General features: G+C 35.5%; 3 protein-coding genes across 3 annotated transcripts in view; 1 reads left to right on the top strand and 2 right to left on the bottom strand.

The window, feature by feature from the left end:
• LOC132548587 (kinesin-like protein KIF28P) overlaps window positions 1-3,766 on the bottom strand; it is a 53,741-nt gene extending 49,975 nt beyond the window's left edge. The window contains exon 1 of the mRNA XM_060212451.1: window positions 3,710-3,766. Within this exon, the coding sequence (XP_060068434.1) occupies window positions 3,710-3,766 (57 nt within the window). The remainder of the gene's footprint in view (window positions 1-3,709) is intronic.
• A 6,004-nt stretch (window positions 3,767-9,770) lies between these two features.
• On the bottom strand, window positions 9,771-15,705 carry LOC132548550 (26S proteasome regulatory subunit 4). The gene is made up of 11 exons (XM_060212413.1): window positions 15,636-15,705; window positions 14,980-15,076; window positions 14,470-14,594; window positions 13,692-13,877; window positions 13,064-13,192; window positions 12,250-12,346; window positions 11,898-11,986; window positions 11,675-11,775; window positions 11,345-11,441; window positions 10,345-10,554; window positions 9,771-10,119 (listed from the first exon to the last, which is right to left on the bottom strand). The coding sequence occupies exons 2-11, from the start codon at window positions 15,014-15,016 to the stop codon at window positions 9,985-9,987; spliced, it is 1,206 nt and encodes a 401-aa protein (XP_060068396.1). The 5' UTR covers window positions 15,017-15,076; window positions 15,636-15,705; the 3' UTR covers window positions 9,771-9,984.
• A 1,048-nt stretch (window positions 15,706-16,753) lies between these two features.
• Window positions 16,754-21,195, top strand: LOC132548583 (male-enhanced antigen 1-like). The gene is made up of 4 exons (XM_060212447.1): window positions 16,754-16,809; window positions 17,848-18,266; window positions 19,839-19,917; window positions 20,745-21,195. The coding sequence occupies exons 2-4, from the start codon at window positions 17,874-17,876 to the stop codon at window positions 20,879-20,881; spliced, it is 609 nt and encodes a 202-aa protein (XP_060068430.1). The 5' UTR covers window positions 16,754-16,809; window positions 17,848-17,873; the 3' UTR covers window positions 20,882-21,195.
• Window positions 21,196-21,247: the final 52 nt, after the last annotated feature.

The raw sequence follows: 21,247 nt of genomic DNA, 5'->3' as shown, positions 1-21,247 counted from the left end.
AAGGTATTTTCACATCACTTATTGTAGTATCTTTATTTGTTCTTCATCTGTTAAATAATTTCTCTTCTTTTTTTCTTTCCATTCCATCCCAAAATCAAATATGCACAAAAAGTGACTTCATAAAAAGCCATTCAGGATTTCTCGAGAATTAGCAATAACCAATTATAACTGCACAATTTAAGATGGTCTCCTGTCAGACATTTTTTACGATCAAATCTGTCCTATAATGGATAATGATCAACTAGAGACTACTAAAATACAAAACAAAACTACAATTTATATATAAAGTTGGATTATGGTGCATTCATTACTTCAAAAATAGCCATGACAAATTTCAACTTTCAAAATCCAAGATGGCCACCTGCCCACCCCTTTGTTTTTCAGTCTACAAATTGATCAAGCATAATATTGGACAGGTAACAGGGTAGCTATAACAGGCCAGTTATATATTGGGTGTTAGGACATGATAACAAGACAATTACACATTGGGTGTTATGACGCTGATAACAAGACAGTTATATATTGGGTGTTATGACACTGATAACAAGACAGTTATATATTGGGTGTTAAGACACTGATAACAAGACAGTTATATATTGGGTGTTATGGCATTGACAACAAGATAGTTATATATTGGGTGTTATGACACTGATAACAAGACAGTTATATATTGGGTGTTATGACACTGATAACAAGACAGTTATATATTGGGTGTTATGACACTGATAGCAAGACAGTTATATATTGGGTGTAATGACACTGATAACAAGACAGTTACATATTGGGCGTTAAGACACTGATAACAACACTGTTATATATTGGGAGTTACGACACTGATAACAAGACAGTTATATATTGGGTGTTAAGACACTGATAACAAGACTGTTATATATTGGGTGTTATGACACTGGTAACAAGGAAATTGTGGTAAGGCATTCATCTATTATTCATTTCAATTTATATTAAAGACTTTAAGAATGACCTTGATGGGTCCTTATTGAGAAATTTATATTCAAAGCTAATATGGTATGCTTATTTCTTCAAGGGAACTTGGTGAGGCTTTGAGTAGAAAGTTTTCATGTTTTGCAATATCTGGGTCTCCCTAGTAAAGTGGGAAGGAATTGTCTGATGTTTCACCAAAGAAAATGGAAAAGGTCTGATGTTTTACCAAAGAAAATGGAAAATGTCTGATGTTTCACCATGTCTGATGTTTTACCAAAGAAAATGGAAAATGTCTGATGTTTTACCAAAGAAAATGGAAAAGGTCTGATGTTTTACCAAAGAAAATGGAAAATGTCTGATGTTTCACCATGTCTGATGTTTTACCAAAGAAAATGGAAAATGTCTGATGTTTTACCAAAGAAAATGGAAAATGTCTGATGTTTCACCAAAGAAAATGGAAAATGTCTGATGTTTCAACATGTCTGATGTTTTACCAAAGAAAATGGAAAATGTCTGATGTTTTACCAAAGAAAATGGAAAATGTCTGATGTTTCACCAAAGAAAATGGAAAATGTCTGATGTTTTACCAAAGAAAATGGAAAATGTCTGATGTTTCACCAAAGAAAATGGAAAATGTCTGATGTTTCACCAAAGAAAATGGAAAATGTCTGATGTTTCACCATGTCTGATGTTTTACCAAAGAAAATGGAAAATGTCTGATGTTTCACCAAAGAAAATGGAAAATGTCTGATGTTTCACCAAAGAAAAATGTTTTATATTTTACCAACGAAAACGGAAAATGTGTGATGTTTCACCAAAGAAAACGGAAAATGTGTGATGTTTTACCAAAGAAAATGGAAAATGTCTGATGTTTCACCAAAGAAAAATGTTTTATATTTTACCAACGAAAACGGAAAATGTGTGATGTTTCACCAAAGAAAATGGAAAATGTCTTATGTTTCACCAAAAAAATGGAAAATGTCTAATGTTTTACCAAAGAAAATGGAAAATGTCTGATGTTTCACCAAAGAAAATGGAAAATGTCTGATGTTTCACCAAAGAAAATGGAAAATGTCTGATGTTTCACCATGTCTGATGTTTTACCAAAGAAAATGGAAAATGTCTGATGTTTCACCAAAGAAAATGGAAAATGTCTGATGTTTCACCAAAGAAAAATGTTTTATATTTTACCAACGAAAACGGAAAATGTGTGATGTTTCACCAAAGAAAACGGAAAATGTGTGATGTTTTACCAAAGAAAATGGAAAATGTCTGATGTTTCACCAAAGAAAAATGTTTTATATTTTACCAACGAAAACGGAAAATGTGTGATGTTTCACCAAAGAAAATGGAAAATGTCTGATGTTTCACCAAAGAAAATGGAAAATGTCTGATGTTTTACCAAAGAAAATGGAAAATGTCTGATGTTTCACCAAAGAAAATGGAAAATGTCTGATGTTTCACCAAAGAAAATGGAAAATGTCTGATGTTTCACCATGTCTGATGTTTTACCAAAGAAAATGGAAAATGTCTGATGTTTCACCAAAGAAAATGGAAAATGTCTGATGTTTCACCAAAGAAAAATGTTTTATATTTTACCAACGAAAACGGAAAATGTGTGATGTTTGAATATAGTTATATATTGGGCTGATTTGTGCTGTAATAAACTTGATGGGTCAAAACATTTATCATTATTCAAAGAAAATAATCCTTATTATTAAAAGTCATGGAATGGGCTTACTACAGATAAAATGATGGTTTGTAATTTTACTAACATCATCATATATTACATATGGGTAGGCTTATTACCAAACATGTGCTTATTGCTGAATATATGTGTAGATATCCAAGTAAGGGATTAAGTTATTCATTGCTTATAGATCATTATAACACTCAGTCAAATTTACGTAATACACCTGTCGGTTTAAAAACTAAGTGAATGTCTTCATATATTAAATTACACATGTCCACGACTGCATAACCAACATTGAGAACCATTAGTCGAAACTGATTTTAATTGGTGATTTCAGAATATTTCATTTGGTATCGCTTTACTAGAAAATAATTTGCTGTAGGAACTGTCAAAATCCTCATTCATTCCATCTGATAAAGTGTTTGTGAGTGTTGAAAAGAAAATGATCTAAAGTGTTACATTTAATTTCATTCAAAATATACAAGTCAAAAGAAATACAGGCACTTAGCAGATCTGATATTTAGTGTGTTTAGGGTAAATGAAGAAGAGAACGAAAAAGAGAAAAACGAAGAAAATGAAGAAGACAAAGAAGAATAAAAAGGAAGAAGACAAAAAAGAAGATGAAGAGAAAAAAAAGGAAAAAAATTTACAGCTTAAAAATTACACAAACTGCTTTTCTTTGTCAGGTCAGATACAGGAAATGATTGAAAAAAAAAAGAAATAAGATAATGCTATCCTACATATATATTAACAAATTATGTTTATGTATAGATGTTTGCCTTCCTGTTGACAACCATTTCGATATTCTATTTATCTGTTTTGATTTCGCTATGTGACGTTGAACAATGAAGAGATGGAATGCACAGCTATTGTACGGTGTTAACTGTGTTTGAACAGGTACTCTATTAACGTGTAAAATGATCATCAACTTCGCCACACTGGCCTTTATCTGTCACCATTATAACCCGTGTACATGTTTAGTCGTTAACCTAGATGTTCGGGTTATTTACATTTTTAATAAGGATACAAATACATACATTGATAAATAAAACAAAACATAATATATATAATTACCTGATTGAAGGGCCGTACACGAACGGCTACTTTCACGCTATCGGAATTGGATGGCATGTTGAATGAGGCCTAGATGGTCATTTTGACTCAACAGATCACTTGAAATAGTCACAAATTAATCCCAAGGTCTGAGTTAAATCTCAGAAAATCTTCTCCGGGTGTCGGAATCTGAAAGAATGTTGGTTGTAATGTTTGTCTCCATGTTTACTGTACCTCACGAGCGTGTGTTCTGACGAAATGTTAGCAGACGACAGTGACGGCCAGTATCGCTACCCGAACAATACATGCAAATGAGACACGTGGGTGTTATATACCTGACTTTACTTCCAGAAACAACGGAAGGGAACTAATCTGCTTCATTTGTTTCGTATACAAATTTAAAGGTATGTTCTACATCGATGTATTTCAACACTGTTCGGTAGTTAATTAGTCACAATAACGAAAGAATGTTATACAAACTACGGTATGTGAGGACGATCATTTTAAAAGTATAATCAGAGACACAAATATAACACATATGTCTCAGGTATAATACTTAACACGAAGCAATGACTTGTACGTATATCAATGTATCAATTGCTTTAAGTTCGAATTAATCTTATTTGAATTTAAATTACTTCATACCGGTAATTCTTGTAGTCTTGCTAGTTGATATTCACCGGGTGTTCAATATGTTATACCATAATCCCTATCTTAACAACTATTTTTTTACATAATGCACACGTTAACAAAATTTATTTATTTATTTATTTAAAGGATAAATATCTATCTATTGATCATATATACTGATCGAGTGCAAACTAAAGATTTAAATCGAATTAAATCGGACAAGTGTCTTGGTTGAGCATTTAGACCAGGCGCTTTATCTTAATTGCTCTGGAAGGCTTGCGACGGACCTCTTGTAATTTTATCAATAAGGAAGTCACCACATATACTACAAGGAATGTAACTCGGTCTGTCCATGGGTCTATAAATTCAGCTAACAGACAATCGTGTGAAAAAGACAAATAAAACAAAAACAAAAATCGGTACTACCAGCGCCACGATTCATGAATGCCTAGAATTGTTTATCTTGATATAATTGTTTTACTTACTTCTCCGGCGTCAATTTTTCAATCTAACGAGGACGAAAATTTATACCATATTAGAGAATTGATATCTGAAATATGATCATTTGTGACAGTAAATTCATCTGTTATATAGACATATTTGAGTAAGATGTAAAGCTCCTGTAAACTAAATTGTGAAAATGATGCCCACCTTGCGTTGCCAGACTTGACCAACCAAACCTGTAATTAGTTGATACGCTAGGCACCCATTATTTACAATGTTGGTTCAGAGGTTTATAAAACAGAAAGTAAATCGATAAGAGGATCACACCTCATTGTTGTGGTATTATGTTGGGTTGTCGTCATGTGTCACTGAATTAAGGCATGACGAATTCAAACCCAGTCAAATAACTAAATAGTCGAGTATTAAGGTTACATAGTCTCCTTCCCAACCAGTACATATATGTTTTTATTTAAAACCGATCGCCAGATACCAGATACCTGTTTTTATTTATTGACCTTGACGTCATCAATTACGTCAGTTTTGAAATATGTACCCTGTAATGTTATAGCACTAGACTGGTATTACATCACGTGGTCCAAGAAAAATCATGACGTAAAATCATACAAAGTCTATTGTTTTGTTTCCAAAAGAATGACATCAATACACCACCTTCACAGAAACTTTTAAGTAGTATAACCAATAATGTATATATATACGTAATATACTGCTTAGAACACATCAACAAGTTGGTAAATGGAAATTCTGGAACCAGTCTTTTCAAATAGATGTAGTCATTTACCAGTCTTTAGAATTGAATATTTGCTTTTATGAAGCTGTTGCGAGATAGAAATTTTCATTTCAACAGCCATGGAAAAAATCGTCCAGGGATCACACTGTACCTCTCTTTCGGAGAGTCACAATAGAGGTTGTGGTTCAATAGTCACGCTGTGTAATGTTTTTCGTGTTAGACCATTTAATCTTTATGTATGAAATGATTAATTATTCTACCTTTGATACAACATCAATACATTTTACATTGTGTTTTAATTCCTACGAAAATACTAGACGCACAGATGGTCTTCTGGCTGGTTGACTTTCAGGCTTGGCTCGTAAATAATACTTTACTACTCTTTGAATGCTTCCCGCAATACATCTACATAACGGACCACGCAATGTTTATAATGGGAAAACGTGACCTGCTACATTAAATTTTACCGTGAAGTCACACGCATATTAACGCGTGATCAAAGCCTGCCCTCGTGCTGTTTCACGGCCTGAATAACTAAACCTAATTCTATATGGAGGAGCTGGAAAAATAGTTCGAAGTATTTGGCGCTGGTAGATCACCACCGTCAAGACTGGGTGCTGCGCGTTAACTTCAAATTTTTGAACGTGAAAGTTATACATAACGGCAATGACTCCGCTGAATAGGACGTTCAGTTAAATCACTTCCGATGGCAGTAACGGCTGAATGAAAGTACACTAAGCGGATAATAATGAACTTGACTCTAGTTCACGAGAGGTCACATGATGGCCACTTGACGGCTTTCTGTGTTGACGATCCTCAAGTCAAATTTGACAAAAGTAACGTAACAGACGTGATCATATTCAACGGATTAACCATGGTGGGTCATGACGGAGTTTGATTTCACTTATCCGGGAGACCCATTGATGGATTCACGACGGAATATGGCCCTTCGGAAAAACAAGGATTCATAGCCGTATGAAAATTGGCAATTAAATGGGCTGTTCTCCATTAATAGCGGTCACTGCAACATTTCTACTCCACGAAACCATGACGAATCCTCGTTCGTGCCGGTCGCTAGGGAATGGAGGGGCTTGATTAAAGTGATGCAAGTGACGTCAATGACCTCAGACACTAGTAGAAAAAAATGATTACTTTTCAAAATATTCAGCACTTGACTCTTTTCTATTTTTCGGTTGGAAGAATTGTCAAAAGGGAAAAATCTTAGAGATCATGGCTTTCCGACCCTCATAATTCAACTATTGAAGAAACTACGGCAAAGACAAAAGCCGACGTACATGTATGATCCAACAGTACAACTAGCACTCTAACGTTGACCTGAAGATCCCAAAGAGTTGGCGCTGAAATAACATCTATCCTCACTGTTAATTACCCGCGGTCTCTGACATTCCATGTTTCTCCCATTTATAAAAAAAAAATGTCAAAAATTCATACCTGAAAATTTTCATCCAGTTTCATTGACGTATGTGTACTGTAAAATCATTGAGAATATTACCGTCAGTGAAGTCATTACGCATACCAATTCATAAGTTAAGACACTCTGGTATAAATCAGTCTGTTGCCACAGTGATTGAAAGTCTTCTACCAGGAAGGACACAGGCCGTTGAGGGGGAAAGGTCCAAGTATGCAAATGTCTTGTCTGGGTCTTACAGGGTTCGTTGATTGGCCCAGCATGTCGTGTCAAAGATTAGAAATAAATCCCCTAATAAGTACACATACACTATATATGGATAATCACTCCATGTAGATGAAGCTAGATATTGGGGTCTTAACATTTAATCTTATTGTAAATGGGATACACAGATTCTACTCTAGGCTTCCTTAGAGGAAATTTGAAAGAAGGGTCCACATCCATTAAAGAAAAAGCTTACAAGACCTTATTTAGACCATCTCTGTAATATTCCTAGTGTGCATGGGACCCCTTTACCAGGACTGACGTCGGATAGACACACATAGCAACCTGCTTCATACTACTATAGACACACAGGGCAGCCTGCTTCATACTACTATAGACACACAGGGCAGCCTGCTTCATACTAATAGACACACAGTGCAGTCTGCTTCATACTAAGAGACACACAGGGCAGCCTGCTTCGTACTAATAGACACACAGGGCAGTCTGCTTCATACTTATAGGCACAGGGCAACCTGCTTCATACTAATAGACACACAGGGCTACCTGCTTCATACTAATAGGCACATGGTGCAGTCTGCTTCATACTAATAGACACACAGGGCAGCCTGCTTCATACTAATAGACACACAGGGCATCCTGATTCATACTAATAGGCACACGGTGCAGTCTGCTTCATACTAACAGACACACAGGACAGCCTGCTTCATACTAATAGACACACAGGGCAGTCTGCTTCATACTTATAGGCACAGGGCAACCTGCTTCATACTAATAGACACACAGGGCTACCTGCTTCATACTAATAGGCACACGGTGCAGTCTGCTTCATACTAATAGACACACAGGGCATCCTGATTCATACTAATAGGCACACAGGGCAGCCTGCTTCATACTAACAGACACACAGGGCATCCTGATTCATACTAATAGACACACAGGGCAGTCTGCTTCATACTTATAGGCACAGGGCAACCTGCTTCATACTAATAGACACACAGGGCATCCTGATTCATACTAATAGGCACACAGGGCAGCCTGCTTCATACTAATAGACACACAGGGCATCCTGATTCATACTAATAGGCACACAGGGCAGCCTGCTTCATACTAACAGACACACAGTTCAGTCTGCTTCATACTAACAGACACACATGACAGCCTGCTTCATACTAATAGACACACAGGGCAGCCTGCTTCATACTAACAGACACACAGGACAGCCTGCTTCATACTAATAGACACACAGGGCAACCTGCTTCATACTACTATAGACACACAGGACAGCCTGCTTCATACGTATAGACACACAGGGCAGCCTGCTTCATACTAATAGACACACAGGGCAGCCTGCTTCATACTAATAGACACACAGGGCAACCTGCTTCATACTACTATAGACACACAGGGCAACCTGCTTCATACTACTATAGACACACAGGGCAACCTGCTTCATACTACTAGACACACAGGGCAGCCTGCTTCATACTAATAGACACACAGGGCAACCTGCTTCTTACTAATAGACACACAGGGCAGACTGCTTCATTCTACTATAGACACACAGGACAGCCTACTTCATTCTACTATAGACACACAGGGCAGTCTGCTTCATTCTACTATAGACACACAGGGCAACCTGCTTCTTACTAATAGACACACAGGGCAGACTGCTTCATTCTACTATAGACACACAGGACAGCCTACTTCATTCTACTATAGACACACAGGGCAGCCTGCATCATACTAATAGACACACAGGGCAGTCTGCTTCATTCTACTATAGACACACAGGACAGCCTGCTTCATACTAATAGACACACAGGGCAGCCTGCTTCATTCTACTATAGACACACAGGGCAGTCTGCTTCATTCTACTATAGACACAGGGCAACCTGCTTCATACTACTATAGATACAGGAACATGTCCAGTGTTGGTGCAATGCTGGGTAGTCTGGGCTGGCCCATTCTAGAAAAGTGAAGGGACTCTTTAAGATAGTGCATGACTGTATTGCCATACCCATGGATAAATTGAGGGAGGGGAGGGGGGGTGGGTGGGGGAAGCGGATCATTACAGTTATCAATCCCATTAACGTTCAACAGGTTGTTTAAATACCATGCAACTGATCTACGATCTTTGAATTATTCTACATAAAGGCACTTTTATGTAATACGGACAAACCACATTTTTCACGTGTTTTGTAAATTAAAAGGGTATTCTATACCAGTTTGAAAATATCTGGATGTTTATGCCTTTTCTAAAAAAAAACTATATATAGAAAATATTAGAAAGAAAACATAAAAGGTTATTCTCTCTCTAATGACTTAAAACTATTGTCAGCATCAAACTATCCTTTCTAAGATCAGTTTGGATTGGCGGAATTTGTGGAAATACAACCTGCCAATGCAAATTAGACTGTCTATACAAAGTTCATTGGCGAATCTGGAACACGGCCACTGACTGGATCATCAATTTTATGTGAAGCATTTGGGAAATACACAAGTGTGTATGCTGTTCACTTAAAATTTCTGCTGGGATTTGGAATTCCTTTGCTAAGTTTGGTAATACCCAATCCTGTTACAGTCTGACAAATAATATACAAACATACTGACATCAAATGTTTAATTTATCATTATTTCCAACATACATTATGCTTTCACACATTCTTTCTTTCATGTTGATGATATTCACACACAGAAACCATGTTGTTTTTTTCCCAAAACTGCACTATTTTCCAATTGATAATTTCATCAAAGCACTTCACATGTCCAAGACCTAGTTGTTCAGGTCCTAGGGATGACAGTCTGATTGTACATAAAACATTAGAGATACAGCCCCTCTGGAGTTCCCTCATTCTTCCTGTACAGCACATTCTCCTTGGCCTTCGAGAAATCTTCATTTCTCACCTTCATTCTCCTCTCTCTCAGAGCTAGTAAGCCAGCTTCTGTACATATAGCCTGTTCAAAGATAAAATTTTGAAAAAAATCTTGTTAAAAGCAGATTTTTAATGTGGTGTGAAATGTGTATCTATAAAATTAAGGTAAAATAAAAACTTCAAAATGACTTCAGTTTATTCTTTCTGACATTGGTGCCAATGACACAAATACAATAGGAGGTACAAATTGTTCAATACACCTTCACAAATGCTGCTCTAATTGGCTGAAATCTGTAGCAGTTTTTACCTTAATGTCTGCACCAGATAGGTCATCCTTTGCCATGACATAGTCATCAATGTTAACATTGTCGGCTAGAGTCATTCTACTTGTGTGGATATTGAAGATTCTCCTCTTTGTTTTCTCATCTGGTAATGGAAACTCAATCTTCCTGTCAATTCGACCAGGTCGAATCAAAGCAGGATCTAGAGTCTCTATCCTGTTTGTAGCCATGACAACCTTCAATAAAATACAGAATATTAGACACAGTAAAGGCTAGTCCAGCATACAGGGAAAACATATCATCCTTATACCAGTACTGTATTCAAACTAACAGGTAAGAAGTTGTCAAATTCCTTGTAAATGCCTCCAAATTTTGCAAAAAAAACAACAGCACAAGAGTAACAGAAACATATCACAGTTTCCATCCCGCAAGCAATCAATAGTATTGATATTCATCAAGAAGCAATAAATATTCTACTTATTATATTTTTTCACATTTTTTTTGCCACTTTGAATTTGTTGTTCTGTCTAAATATGAAATGCATGCTCTACTATCACTACTCCAACAGCATATCCTTTCACATCTAAGACACAGATACTCAAATTATCAAAGTATTTCATATAACATATGAAACATTCTGATGATTAAATTCAGAATTACCTGGATTAGTGCATGAAAGTAAATAGAGCGTTCTCAATTTCTATCAGGCTATGTCTGCCCGAGTTCTTGTTTCTGAAGTTTGCAAAGCATTCTGGGATAATGGATATTTTCAAACTGCGAAAGTTGTGATCCGACTGGTCAAAAATGAGTGAAAATATCAAAACTTGTTATTTTCACATGACTTATATTTTTAACCATAAACCTTATATTTCACTACAAAATTAAGGAATTTTAATGTTGGATAATTTAGGATATAAAGATTTTGAATAGCAATATATTCAAGGTCATGGATAGGTTATAGCCTTTGTTAATATTCGCTTATTTCTGAAACATAATTCTGATGTAAAAGACAAGATGTAAACTCACCTTGACATCTCCCCGGGAATCAAAGCCATCAAGCTGATTCAACAGCTCTAACATAGTCCTCTGGATCTCTCTCTCACCACCAGAATTGGAATCATATCTAATATAAACAAAAATATTTATTAGGACAATAATGTTGTTAAACACTTTCTGCTTTATCCAATTGCAGAACCAAATTTTAAAAATGTAACTTTTACCTGTATCACTCGCCCTTATAAGATTTACATACAGCTTACTAAGGGAAACAACTCTGACTGTAAAAATCACAACTAGGCAATTTACAATCAAGTGATATTTCATAAGACGTAAGGAAAATATTGTTAGGGAACTAACCTTTTTGTTCCCACAGCATCAATCTCGTCTATAAATACAATAGATGGAGCATGTTCCTCTGCAACTCTGAACAGTTCACGAACAAGTTTGGGACCATCACCCTATAAACACACATCAGTAAATATTTGTCTCATAATCTCATAAAAAAACAGCAGTATTCATTACTAAGATACACTTCTTTTGCTAAATATGTAAATGTTGATTTAAATGTAGTGAAACTTACCAAATATTTTTGTATAAGTTCTGAGCCGACTACTCTGAGGAAGGTAGCTGAAGTTTGATTTGCCACTGCCTTGGCCAACAATGTCTTGCCTGATGAATACAAAGTGAAAGTGGTTAGTTGGTAAAGGGTATTTGTTTTAAATTTCCTTGTAGCATTTTCTGCTATACATTGCTTCCACTATTGGCTTAATACTAGGATGAATTCTCTTATCACATTGTTATCCAGAAGATTAGGTATTTAAAGTTTTTTTCTGATTATCAATACAACTTTAAATTGCAACAAAAATTGAATTTTAAAGAATTCGGAAATTTCATACTGAAGCAAGAACTGGTAACTTTGTTTTGGGACTTACCTGTGCCTGGGGGACCATACAATATAACACCTTTAGGAGGTTTGATTCCCATCTCTTCATAGTATTCTGGATGTGTGAGAGGCAGTTCCACAGATTCCTACAAGAATATTCAGTGATAAAAAAGTATGCATGTGTCAAAATTTCAAAGACACCTTTTACATAAATAGAAGACAGTGATCATAATTGATCAACAGCTCTACAAATATCAATCACACTTTTGCCAATGCCTTAAAGCATACTGAATGTTAATATTTTAGCCTAATAAAAGTTTGAGCAAAGAAACATTCACCAAAAATCATTAATATCAATTCAAATCAACACAGCTATCAACACTATTGAAGAATAAAATTTATTTCAAGAAACCTGACAATAATTTCCAATCAAATCTACATTGTAACCAAAATCATTAAACTGAACCCTAGTACTGTGCAGCAGGCATGTTTGCATATTTTGCCAAATCTTTCAGAAACATCAAAATCAATCCCAGATTTTAAATTTTGAGACTGGTAAGTCTTTAGAGTGAATTGTTAATTATCAGAATGATTGAAGGTGTGATCAAGATATATAAAACATTTATGAATCAAAAGTTTGAAATATTTTCTTTCAAGGTGGAAACTTTCAGTTGAAATGAACAGTCTCCAAGTCAATCATTTAAAAGAGATGGTACAAATTTGATACCCTATCACCTATTGATAATATCAATTACAAGTTCCTCACTATTGCCTGAGACCATCACTCCCAACACCAAATAATAAACATACACAAACATCTGAAACTGTCCTCACATTCTTGCCTAAATGTATCCAACACAAACCTTGATTTCTTGAATTTGTTGGTCTAGACCACCAATGTCTGCATATGTTTCTTGTGGGGCTTTCTCCAGCTTCATCACTGTGACCATAGGGTCTACATCATCTGACAAAACACCCACTACTGCATGCACCTGTTTGAAGTAAATGGATGGTAAGGAAAATATGTCTTATTACTGGTGGGCCAAAAATGGCTAAATATCTCAACCCAGTTCTCTTTTGCATCCACATGATTTAGGATAAAATAGCTTTATCAGGTATCCTGACAGTGGAACTAAATGAAACAGTGTTAGGGATGACAGAAATGACTGTCTTCCCATAAGTAAGAGGTCACAACAAGAATTGTTGTCAAAAATATTTCCCATGACACTTTTGATACCTTGAAATAAAACCTACATGTAACAGGACAGACAGAATTATTTGACAAGATTGTTTATTGATTTCAATTAAATAGACCCAATGGGTCCAAATACAGAAGTGATAACAATGATACCAAAAGTATTATAAAACATCACACATATATAAATATCAGTGTATCATACATACAGTAGAATAAGATTCACCTATAATATAAACCATCAATATGTTGCCTTTAGGTGAGATATAAAAAGGCAAAGTACAAACTGTACTAACCTTGTGGTTGAGGAGGACTGAGCAGCCGGGCTCCAACTGATCTTTATCCACAAATGACAGTATACTGACATAGTGTTCACTTCCAACGGATGTTGATACAATGGCATGGTTATCATCAATTATTTCCTCCAAATTACCGACAGACATTGGTGAGCCACGCAACTCATCCACCTTTGTCCTTTCCTCCTGTCGACAATAGATAAGGTTTTCTCATTATGAAGTGTCAACAAAATGACAGAGTCAGTTGACTTGAAATATAATACTAAACAAAACAATAGTTCCCCTTCACATATCTGCAAAATTGATGTGACATGTTACAAGAATTAATTTTGGCCATCCAAAATAAGTAAAAGCAAACAGGAACATCCATCTACAGCTATCATTCGACAAAATTTGCGGGTTCAACTATTGATAAATATATGGGTTTTTTTTTTTCACACTTGAAGTACCTGTTGAAACAAAATATCCAAGACTTTCAACATCTGAATACAAAGTGATCTTAACAAAATCCTGCATATCAGTGATATTCTTGGTACAAGAATAATTTTGTAGCATCACAACAATAACAGTTACCCTCTCTCCATTGAAGGTGAAGCATTCTCTTATCTTTGTACTACATTTATTAAGCAAAAAGTGTAAATAATAGCTTTTACATACATGAACAACATAAATATTTTACCCAGAACCTATAAACCCCTCCAAGTGAGTAAAAATGACCAAAAGTATATCAGAAAAAGACTTGGAATTTAAAGATACGACAATCCAACACAATCTTTACCTCATGTTTCTCTTCTTGGGGCTTCAGTCTCTCTTGGTTTTTAATAAATTCTTCCTCTAATAATAAATAGTCTTTGATTCTCTCCATCTTCAAAAGTTTCAGCCGACATCTTGTATGTGGTGTAACTGTCAAATAAAATAGGAAATTTCTGTGTTTAATATCATCTTGGTAAAGTTATTACACTGGTTCAGGTTATCAATAAGGAACAGTTCCAAAACATAACATGTATGTTATTTGTTGGTATCATGTAACAAGCTTCTCCATTCAAAGTCACTCACATACAGAGGACTCGTTATGTGTTCTAGTAATGGGACTTGTTATATAATATTTGAACACATTTTCTGGACTCGCCTGGAAAAATCCATGAAAATCACTTGAAACTTTCTCTGTTTCTTAAGCTTTACAAGTATTCACAGATACTCATGAAATATAAAAGTTTTCAACTTGAACCAGATGATTATCCAAATTGTGATTGTGTTGTTACAGAAAGATAGAAAACTATCAACATACTTTTAGGGAGCTTGCTGGCAGTATCTGGACCTTTCATCTTTTTCTTCTTCTTGCCAACACGAGTTGGCACTGGGGGCTCATACTTCTTCTTTTTCTCCTTTGAAAAAATGTATTTGTTAATTTTCATTGTGAATATTGAAGATCAGTACATGCCTTTAGATTATAATAACAAAGGGAAATCCTAAAATGGCACTAAACATGCACACATTGCATTAAACACCACCTAAATGCTACAAGATAGTTAATCAATTGGTTTGACAGCTGTTATATACACAAATTGTGATTCAAGGAAAATATTTTCGTTACCAGAAATTGACTATGTTTAAAATGTTAAACTACAGATGACTAAGGTGACAGTTTATATTAATCCTAATCATTTCTAACAAAGATATGTAATAAGATAAACATTCCAGGAAATGATTCATAAGAATTATGTATCATTTCAGCATGTGACAAAATTCTTCACAGCAGAGCTTTTCAGAAAATAAAATACCATCATTTTGATACACATCTACAGATAGAATACCGAGATGTAATTTATCACTCAATGCCACTGAAAACATATCTGGATCATTATGGAAGTCAAATGGAGTAATGACAGAAAAAAATATCATGATTATTTGGAAATTGCTTTGATCAGCCTCTGAATTACAAACCTTGTCATCCTTCTTTTCCCCTTGGCCTCCAGCCCCACCGGACTGTTGTTGACCCTGAAACAGGAACCATTCAAAACTTCAGCTATGTTTCACAAATAATTTTCTTTACTCATGTTAGTTGAACCAAATAAGTCAGAGCGCAAAGTGTCTGAAATTAAGGACAAAGGTTTTGAATACTCTGAAGGGTATTTGTGTGCAGTGCACAGTATACAAATATAGGACATAATTTTTTTGTTTCAAAAAAGAAAAAAGATATTTAATATTCATCATTCAACAGTAATTCTCCTTGCACTACCAGTGCTGACATACTTATGTAAGTAATAAGCTTTCAGTCAGACTGACAAATCTGAATATTAATAGTCTACAGACAATAATGTTACAAGGTTGACGGATTTTTTGTAATGTCCCGTTATCACAAATGGCTTCCTATATAAAAATATTTGCACTTCAGTCTTCCATGAAACAGAGAGATGGTCAACCACACTACCTATCCATTTCCTTATTTTCAGACGCCATTCATAAATTTGCATCTGAACACCAGCATCAGTTGTTTGAGAGTTGGATTAAGAGTTATTATCAGCAACTACTACAATTGGGATCCTCTGTAAACAAGAGTACTGTGGGGAGAAACAACATACATCTCTCCTATACAATTAAACATTCACAAGCATTAATCCTGTTCATTTTGGAAAAATCCCATTTTACATGTCATTGTTCCTAGTCGAGCAGATAGGTATATATTCACAAAAAATTAATGCATTTTTGAAAAGTTAAAATCATCAAAAAACGGATAGAAAACAGCTCTGCATTTTAACAATAATAACCTTTGAGGAGCGGGGGGGGGGGGGTGCAGCTTCAAAATAGCAAGTCATCGACTGAAACATTTGAATATATATGTAACCAGGCCGCACAAACGGCAATTGTTCGATTTGTAAGGTTACCGGTTTTCGTTACAAATGCAAGAACCGTCTGTTTAGTTTCTATTAAATAACTGATGTGACTAAAATTAACTTTTATCGCATAAGACACAGAACCACATTCTTACCATTTTGTAACCGGAACGGAATATCAAGCATGCGCAGTCCTCAGAATTGTCTCCCTTCGACAGTTTCCGGAAATAACAATCACTGACAAGCGGACGGTGATGGACAGCGCGGACTAATCTTTCAGACAAGTACTGATGAACACATTACACATAGAACTTCTCATCCTAAGATTCAGTTAAATTAGCTTATGATCAAGTATGAATAATTAACAAAAGCACTGATAACTGCTGTGTAATATGCCCCTCGTATGAATCATCACATGTTCATGGGCCACACAAGGATTGTCCAGCTGCAGTTTGCCGTGGGACAAGTTGCGCTGTTACTGTGCTCAACAAAAACTATCTTTTAGTAGATATACATTCAACCTATCGATTTTTGTGTTTGATGCATCTTTTTATTGTCGGAATATGCCGTCAGTAGTTGAAATGATAGTAATGCTGTGATGTCATAGTTTAAAATAGCTTTAATTTGTTGTCATTGTCAGCAAGGTTTAAGAGAGAGATTTCTCGGTGATTACAAAGAGAAAAGTCTTGGAGAGATAGACTGTTGAAGCCTTGTTAGTGAGAAGTATATTTAATTTTCATCCCGCATTTTCAAAATCAGATAAAAGAGAATTGTAAGGATTCTGCAAGGAAAAATATATGTTGTGTTGAAGTTGCTTCGCAATTCGTTAGAGGCTCAGTTTGGCACGTACATTTTATAGAACAAAATGAAATGGCTTTTATACAAATATTGTACATTGTGGCATGTTGTCTTTCCATTACATTACTACCTACATACACGGAAGATTTTAAACATGAAAAGGATATGACAGACATGTATTGCTATATATGTAATGTAATGACAGGTTTTGATTTCATTTATTGAAGACAAGGGTCAGTGGTTACCTAATTTGGAGAAGGCTTCACATATTCTGACCATTTCACTTTGCTTGCCCCTTGTTTGACTTATATTCATAAATACAAACTCTATAAACCAACTTCAAGAATTATAAATCTAGAGCTAGTTCTTGCTCTCATAGTAAATTTGGTTTTAACAACATATTAATTTGTACTTAACAATTAAATGCTAAAAATGTTCAAGGAAGAAGTTATTTCAGCATCAGTGGCCTTATCTTAACCTTACTGATAATTTGATTTATGGTTTAATTTTTATTTGTTTTACAGGCACTTTGAAAGTTCTAATAACAGGAATGTCTCCCCAGCCTGAGCCAGATGGTGAGACAGACAAGGGACCTCCCTCAGATGAGGACGAAGAGGGAGTGGAGAACATTCCTACGCCACAGTTTGTCATTGACAATGCTAACTCTGAATCAGAGAGTGAAAGTGAGGATGGGGATGGTTATTATGGATATCAGATGTTACCACAGGAACCAGATGATGTATCTGGTGATACAACAGGCACAAGCGTTATGAACACTGATGAACACAGCCAGTCCAGTCAGAACAGTGAAAGTTTAACTGAGGCAGGAGCAGAGGGTCCTATTTCTGCTGATTGTGATAAAGACAAAGCTGAACCTTTAAATAAGCTTGATCATTTTATGCTGCACCAAAATGCTGGTGGACAGGCAACAGGCTACATGAAGGTATATCACACATATTAGATATGAAAAATTTCCGCCAATCGGCGGATTTCTGCCTTTTTCATGACAAATTTGGTCATTTTTGAGATCGATGCAAATCCAGTGAGAATATTTCAGGGGTAGGGGGGTTAGGTATGTTTTGATGATGCATTTTATTTTTAAGCAATCTTCATTAACTCCGTTCTTAAATTCTTCGATTTAGATGCCCTTATAAACTGTAAAGTTAAACATTGAGCAGTTATGAGCACAGAGTTTCCAGTATTGTCAAATCGATAATATGAAGGAAGATAACTCTTACATCAGTCGAACGTTTGAAAGCTATAGTTGAATTACAGCAGAGATGAAAAATTTCCGCCGATCGGCAGATTTCCACCTTTTCCAATGCCAGCCACTTTCATCTCTGATATTAGCTGTATGTATGAGCTACAAAAAATATGATGCAAATGGTTCTGTACTGATTGTTAAAAGTATGTTAACTAAAATTAGTATGCTAGTCTTTTTTCAAATCTGTTATACATAAGTTCATTGCATATGGTCAATATTCAATTGTCTATTCCAGGAGTTGATTGTACCAATGTCTTACTCTGTTCCTAAAAAATGATCACACAATTGTCCATTTCAGGTGTTGGTTAGGCCATTGTTTGCCCCAAAAGCTGGTTATGTCAGTTTTCTTTCTCTCAAGTTGATTATGGCATTAATCTTGCGGGTTTGTTATGCAGTTGTCAGACTCAGAGGTTGATTATGGAAGTTTTTCATTAGTTTTTAGCCATAATTGTCAACATTCCAAGCTGATATGCCATTGTCCATATATTCCCAAGTTGATTATCCTGGTATGGCTTTGTAAGTCTTCCAAGTTAATATGCCATTAGACTGTTCCCAAGTTTATTATGCCAGTGTCTGCCCGCAAGTTTATTATGCCATTGTCTGCCCCCAGGTTTATTATGCCAATGTCTGCCCGCAAGTTTATTATGCCATTGTCTGCCCCCAGGTTTATTATGCCAATGTCTGCCCCCAGGTTTATTATGCCAATGTCTGCCCACAAGTTTTTATGCCATTGTCTGCCTGCAAGTTTATTATGCCAATGCCTGCCCCCAGGTTTATTATGCCAATGTCTGCCCACAAGTTTTTATGCCATTGTCTGCCTGCAAGTTTACAATGACATTGTCTGCCCACAAGTTTATTATGCCAATGTCTGCCCCCAGGTTTATTATGCCAATGTCTGCCCCCAGGTTTATTATGCCATTGTCTGCCCCCAAGTTTATTATGCCAATGTCTGCCCCCAGGTTTATTATGCCATTGTCTGCCCCCAGGTTTATTATGCCAATGTCTGCCCGCAAGTTGATTATGCCATTGTCTGCCCCCAGGTTTATTATGCCAATGTCTGCCCGCAAATTGATTATGCCATTGTCTGCCCCCAGGTCTATTATGCCAATGGTTGCCCACAAGTTTATTATGCCATTGTCTGCCCCCAGGTTTATTATGCTAATGTCTGCCCCCTGGTTTATTATGCCAATGTCTGATGTGTACGCTATATATATACATGTATTAGCTTTGTTTTCTATGGTTGTTTCACAGTTACCAGACCTACCAAAGCCTGAATCCAAAGAACTATTATGGAACAAACAGAGAACATCTAATATACAAATGGAGCCAGGTAAGGATAGATTTAGCATGAAAGGTAAATATTGTTTCAATATAAAGACTTCAAATACCAAAGGAGCAGCTGGTACTGTAATATTATACACCATCAGTAGTTAACATATTTTTTGGTAGTAAACAAAGATATGAATCGGTAAAATCAATACCTGCTTAGTAAAGGTTGTAATCACATGTTTAATGAGGTTAAATATTAAAAATTGGGACTTATGTGAGGATAAATGGTATAAGTTAAACATGGATTCATGATACAGATTTCAAGTTAACTGGGGATAGATTTTAAAAATAGTAAGTTAATTTAAGATAGATTCTTAAAAATAGGAAGTTATTTTTGGGATCAATGTCAAGGATATGAAGTCAACTGGAGATACATGTTAAAGGTTTGAAGTTTACTGGTGTAAAATATTAAAGACAGGATGTTAACTTGGATAAATGTTAAAGATCTGAGGTTAACTGGGGTTAAATATTTAAGATCGGTTAACTGGGGTTTATAAATGTGAAAGATAGGTGGTTGGATAAATGTAGATAAATGTTAGATATACAATATAGGAATACTTTGATTTGAAAATAATATTTTATCTTTTACACATTAATATAAATTCAGATTTAAAGTAATTGCATTTCAGGTGTAAACAAAAAGATGAGCCTAAGCCTTTGGTACTAATTTAAGTGTTCTTCAATAATACGAGGAGAGATACCAACAAAAAAATGAAAACGAAGTAGATATTTTTCCTTATACATTGTGTTGATACAGTCTTCATTTCCTTCTGTTTTCTTATAGCCTTCAGAATAAAAGATGAAGTTGATACTTGTGATGTTTTACAGGACATGCTGAGAAAGTTAAGGCTGCCATGACTACTATCCACCTTCCTGCACCAAACATTCCAGATTGGGCCAAGAATATCTCTGAAGAGGACTGGCACAACAAACTCCTATCCCTGCAGAAGAGCAACACTTCCTGATCGTTATATCAAACCACTGGTTGTGTCATTCTCTCTCAACGGTGAAGAGTCGCTTTGCATTGTTCAGCTCCATTGTTTATCAGAAGTTTGTGAATGACAAAAACAGATATGGAACTACATTTCATGCATGACTTCCATTTGTAAATATTCATTGAATGTTTATTCTGTGAGACAATTGTGCAATCATGATTTATGACATACATCTCATACTGCGTAAGTGAAATGCAGTACATGTATGTTAACTTATTTCCTGTGCAACAATTAAGGCTATTATATTGTATATGTAAATAAAATTAAAATATCGGTCATGTTAATATTTTTTGTTTTTGTAAGATCATACATGCACCACAAAATCTCATTGTTTTC

This window comes from Ylistrum balloti, unplaced genomic scaffold (genome assembly GCF_031769215.1).
Source record: "Ylistrum balloti isolate Yb309-2 unplaced genomic scaffold, AGI_CSIRO_Ybal_v1 Utg370018, whole genome shotgun sequence".
Lineage (NCBI taxonomy): Eukaryota > Metazoa > Mollusca > Bivalvia > Pectinida > Pectinidae > Ylistrum > Ylistrum balloti.
Note: the sequence above shows the minus strand (reverse complement) of the source record. Positions and strands in the feature narration are given on the sequence as shown.

Coding starts and splice junctions, on each gene's coding strand:
- LOC132548550 (XM_060212413.1), bottom strand. CDS start 15,016: ATGAAAGGTCCAGATACTGCCAGCAAGCTCCCTAAAA. Junction 11,987..12,249: donor GTATGGTCCCCCAGGCACAG/GTAAGTCCCAAA, acceptor TGTATTCATCAG/GCAAGACATTGTTGGCCAAG. Junction 11,776..11,897: donor AACTTATACAAAAATATTTG/GTAAGTTTCACT, acceptor GTGTGTTTATAG/GGTGATGGTCCCAAACTTGT.
- LOC132548583 (XM_060212447.1), top strand. CDS start 17,874: ATGTCTCCCCAGCCTGAGCCAGATGGTGAGACAGACAAGGGACCTCCC. Junction 18,267..19,838: donor AGGCAACAGGCTACATGAAG/GTATATCACACA, acceptor GTTGTTTCACAG/TTACCAGACCTACCAAAGCC. Junction 19,918..20,744: donor TAATATACAAATGGAGCCAG/GTAAGGATAGAT, acceptor GATGTTTTACAG/GACATGCTGAGAAAGTTAAG.